The 4791-nt window shown below is 29.0% G+C and overlaps 2 protein-coding genes across 3 annotated transcripts in view; one reads left to right on the forward strand and one right to left on the reverse strand.

Moving 5' to 3' along the window:
• Positions 1 to 355: 355 nt before the first annotated feature.
• LOC108725353 (uncharacterized protein C6orf203) lies at positions 356 to 1550 on the forward strand. The gene is made up of 4 exons (XM_018452321.1): positions 356 to 823; positions 949 to 1088; positions 1197 to 1269; positions 1374 to 1550. The coding sequence occupies exons 1-4, from the start codon at positions 626 to 628 to the stop codon at positions 1548 to 1550; spliced, it is 588 nt and encodes a 195-aa protein (XP_018307823.1). The 5' UTR covers positions 356 to 625.
• Positions 1551 to 1760: 210 nt separating this feature from the next.
• mRpS31 (mitochondrial ribosomal protein S31) overlaps positions 1761 to 4791 on the reverse strand; it is a 5057-nt gene continuing 2026 nt past the window's right edge. Inside the window, exons 2-9 of one of the 2 annotated variants that reach the window (XM_018452319.1) lie at positions 4491 to 4596; positions 4206 to 4349; positions 3559 to 3808; positions 3060 to 3144; positions 2852 to 2984; positions 2503 to 2727; positions 2127 to 2341; positions 1761 to 2047 (exon numbers count right to left, since the gene is read on the reverse strand). In XM_018452319.1, the coding sequence (XP_018307821.1) occupies positions 1779 to 2047; positions 2127 to 2341; positions 2503 to 2727; positions 2852 to 2984; positions 3060 to 3144; positions 3559 to 3808; positions 4206 to 4231 (1203 nt within the window). In that variant the 5' untranslated portion in view covers positions 4232 to 4349; positions 4491 to 4596 and the 3' untranslated portion in view covers positions 1761 to 1778. The remainder of the gene's footprint in view (positions 2048 to 2126; positions 2342 to 2502; positions 2728 to 2851; positions 2985 to 3059; positions 3145 to 3558; positions 3809 to 4205; positions 4350 to 4490; positions 4597 to 4791) is intronic. The other variant, XM_018452320.1, reaches the window with a different exon arrangement.

Consider the following 4791-nt stretch of genomic DNA (forward strand, 5'->3'; position numbering starts at 1 on the left):
GTTGAGTCTGCTGAACGCAGCTATTGGCTGCGTTCAGCAGAACGTTTGTTTTGCAACTGTTGTAAGTTTCCTTCGCGCTAATTGGATCATACTTTTAGATCTAGAAGAATGGTTCTATCTCAGCAGACAATCATAAAACTGTTGCAAAACTGTTGAGTCTGCTGAACGCAGCCACTATTTCTGCCAATAAAATACGCTATAGGTTATTAACACTGCTTGATATAGATCGCGTTCAGCAAACTCAACTGTTGCGGAGCGGATCAGTGAGCTCTCGCTGCTATTGGATAATCTAAAAGAATACACCAATAGCAGCGAGCGCTCACGGATCCACTCCACAACAGTTGAGTCTGCTGAACGCGACCATACTCTCTTTCCGTAGAGTACAGCAGACAGCTACAAATCAAACCTACATCTCTTAATTTAGCGCTTAATCTTAAAAGTTGAGCTAATTAAGGATAAATAATTAATGCTTATAATATTTTATGACTAAAAACGCCCGTGTTTTGCATTTTTAAATAAATATACGACAGGAAAAGAACTCGATACATTTATACACGTTCGCTCCATTGTGAAAGGTTACCTAACCAATAAGTAGATATTTCAAATTGTGATCGGATAAATTGTTATGTTATTCAAAGCAACAGTTAATATTATTAGGAGATCGGTGTGTTACAATGTGCGTACACTTTGTCGCCTACGAGATCCTTTACAATCAAATCTCTTATTGTGCAACGGCGGTGCAAAACCAAATAGTGTACAAAATTATTGTTCCTTGTACGTAGCAAAAAGATTCAAATCCAAAAAGAAGAAGGCTGTTAATATTGTAACTAATATAATTTATTTAATTTCTTTTCCTTAATATGACCTATTTAATGTCTTCCACTTGTTTATTTCTCCGGCAAGCTTTTAAACACAGATGAATGTATTCTCTTTGGAAATATATTGCAGAAGAAAGATGAGGATTCTGATGAGGAGAAAGAGAAAGACGATGAGGAGGAAGCTCCCATAGGTTCAAAAGTTATTAAAATAAAGGTATCTTCTATTCGATTAGATACCATTTCCAAAGCTGGATTTGGAATGTCTCGCAAGTATGTCTAATTTTATTTTGACTTGTGTACTATATTTGCGCAAATATAACATATTGCTTCATAATTTATATTTTTATTTAAATCTTATTTACTTTACATTTTTTTTAGTAAAATTGAAGAAGCCTTTTATGCAAGCAAGATTCGTATAAATGGAAATAAAGTATTTAAAAAATCTAAAGAGGTAAGTTTATTATTTTTGTAATAAAGCTGAAACCTATTGATATAGTAAGATTATTATTACCTTTATATCTTGTACAATTATACATAGAATAATTGTGATAACAGATGAAAATAGGAGATGAAATCGATTTAATTTTACATCAAAGTATGGATAATCCTGAACTGCTAGTTGTAAACAGAATTGTGATATTATCAATGGATCTTATAAATGATCGTGTACAAGTGAAGTTATCTATAGATAGAAACTTACTAATTGAACATTATGAGGATTCACATTTATAATTTAAAATTAAACTTTTACATGTCAATAAAAGTGCATATTGTACATAATAAAGATATTAATATTATATTTAAATAATTCTTAGTAATTTAATAATTTATCCTTGACTTACTAAACTATTTATATGTATTACATTTATAATATATTTATGTATGGGTGTGTAAAAGGAGAAATTATTTAAAAACAAGAAATATATTAAAATTATGGAATACACTAATATATATGTTATTTTATTCTGTAATTTCTTTTATTTTGTCAGAGATTGGCTGCTGAATTGCTCCTACTTCTTGCAACAAGTCTTGTTTAGATTCAAAGTATTCTTTATACCACATAATATGTCCAATCTTCTCTTGAACTGTCAAGTATGGATTCTTTGAAAGTCCGGTGCACACTAATTCCATAAAATGACGAATTGGTCCTGATTTAGGACACCATCCCTTCAGATGACGTTCCATAAAGACATGTTCTGAGAAATGAACATTGTGCTCTTCTTCCATTTCTGAAATATATAGAAATGATCAAATTCAGTTTTTCCAAGTGCTAGAAGAACATAATATATAAGCACGTATAGTAAAAACCTTGCTCATTGTCAATAGGGAATTTCCATAATTTTCCTTGCTCCGTCCAAAGAATTAGTTCTTGAAAAATATTGGCAGGTGGATGAGTTGTCAATGCTTTTAATTCTCTTTGTTCTAATGCCGCCCATGTTTTCAGTTCCGGTATATTTGGTGAAGCAGCATTCATATTTTCAAAAATGTCACTAGACTTTCCATTCCACAAATCGATTTGGAGTCTATCATATAATAATAAAAAATTATACGTTAAATATATAATTTTTTTAAATATCTAAATATGTTAGACTATAATATAATATAATAAATAATATAATTTTTGTATAAATGACTGGATTTAATCTCTATAATATAATAACAATTAATATATTTCTTGCAATACCTGGCATGAGGCGTTTTTTTATCAATATCCTGTAACTTCTCTTTAGATGCTTTAACACCACGTAATAACTGTCTTGATATACTATTTTCAACTACTTTCTTTATCGGTTGCTTATTATATTTGTCCAGTAGGGTTTGTATTATAGACTTTTTTTCTAAATGTTTGTCTTCGGAACTTTTTTGTACATCATATTTTGACAATTGTTTGACATTTTTCTGCATTTTACTGTTAAATAAAATTATATCAAAAATATTTTTTAAAAACTTATAGAATTACAAACACATACATATTACTATATGTAATATATATAATTTATTGTACTTAGTGATGCAACAATACATCTACATACATGCTTCTCTGTTCTTCTTTTAGTGCTGATACTCTAGATGCAAGAACTTTTTCAAGCAAATCTGATGTTGTTTTGGTTTTATCTCCACCAAGCACGTTAGCCACATCTTCTGCCGCGCTTACTATTTTCTTTTCTACAAAAAAAAAATAATTTAATTAGGTAAAACGTGAATCTGCACAAACATAGAATTATCAGTGGATAAAGTTACCAAAAGGCTCATGTTTTTTATTTGCTTTATCTTCCTTCTTTTTAGGCTGCATGCCAACATCAACAGTTTTCTGCGTTTTTCTCACCTAAGAAAGCAATAACAGATATCTTCATTAAAATATATACCAGTTTATATTTGTCTCTGAAAAATATCTCATTACATATTATTTTTAAATGTATCAACATTTTACTTTAAAATATAACACAATTTAGCAATAATTATTATTTAAATACTCAATTTGATTGCTGCGTTCTTAAATGCAACAATTTAAAGAAAATATTTTAAAATATTGTGTGGAACACATTATTTTTAAAAAAGAAAATGTTTGTATTATTTTTTCAAAGTAAGAATTCTTATTGTTAGTATCTCTAGATGGTTTACTATAAAAATAGAGTAAAATAATAGAGATTCCTAATAGAGATGAAATAATATATTCTAGATATTCTCTGGATAACAGAACTTAAAATAGATCTCATTACTCAAAAATCTCATAATTTACTTGTAACATGTTATTCAAGAAGTTTTCCAAGTCGTATTTGTTATCTGATGTTGCACTTGCAGAACTTGCACTTTTAACATGAATTTCCTTTGGTTTTGCTTTTTCAGAATCAGAATCAGAATCAGATGAATCAGATGAATCTGATGAATCTGATGATGATGATGATGAAGATGGTGAAGATGAAGAGCATAATCTCATGGAAATATTTATCCATTGAAATAATATTCCACTTGAGGATCTTATATTACATCTGCAAATATATTTCTTGATGTAATAACGAAAATTATAAATTAATAGTATTTCATACAGAATAATACAAGTCTAATAAAAACATAAATCAATAATAATATTATAAATCACTTCATGCATAACTGCATGTATATGTATAAAAAAATAAAGATCTAGTTTAATATATAAAATTTACAATGGCAAACTAGATAAAATATAAATTAAAAAGTACACCATACGATTCATTACCATTGAGGATATATAATCTTGTTTAATTATACAATATTTTACTATTATATACTTATTATAATAAAAATTCTACACATTACAAGCTATAGAAAACTTTCTCAACAGACATCTTAATACACAACATTTCCAACTATCCATTAATTTCAATATCTTAGTGCAAATGTACTTACTTCGATAATATGTGTAAGGGCAACATATTTCCACATAAATATTTTACAACTTATTTACTCAATTATACCACACTGAGAAATGAGCACAAAATAGCACTTGATAGTCTCTTATTCGGGAACAAGCAATTATAGAGGCCATAGAATCTAATAAGAAAAAATTAAATTGAGTTGACAGTCGCATGTTAATAGTAGCGACAATAATGTACTATATATCAAATATTTATATACAAAGATTAATAACAAATGTAATTACAAAATAATAATAGTAAAATAAGAAATTCTAACCTAAAGAAAATAGCTTGAGAGCGATCGTCTCGGCGATGTTATCATTGGCTGCATTCAGCAAAGAAAACCGCTCACTGAGCGCTCCTTGAGCAAAAAAGGGATTGATCTATGAGTAATATGTTTTTTTTATTATAATGTAGAATGTTCTTACTTATTTATTGTTTATTTCTCTAATGCCGTGTTTGGGCCATAAGGTTATGTAGTGCTCAGTGAGCGGTGGAGCGACTTTTAATTACGCTCCACCGCTCACTGAGCGCTACATAACCTTACGGCCCAAACACGGCATTAGAGAAATAATAAA

This window comes from Mycetomoellerius zeteki, unplaced genomic scaffold (assembly GCF_001594055.1).
Source record: "Mycetomoellerius zeteki isolate Tzet28-1 unplaced genomic scaffold, Tzet1.0 scaffold343, whole genome shotgun sequence".
Lineage (NCBI taxonomy): Eukaryota > Metazoa > Arthropoda > Insecta > Hymenoptera > Formicidae > Mycetomoellerius > Mycetomoellerius zeteki.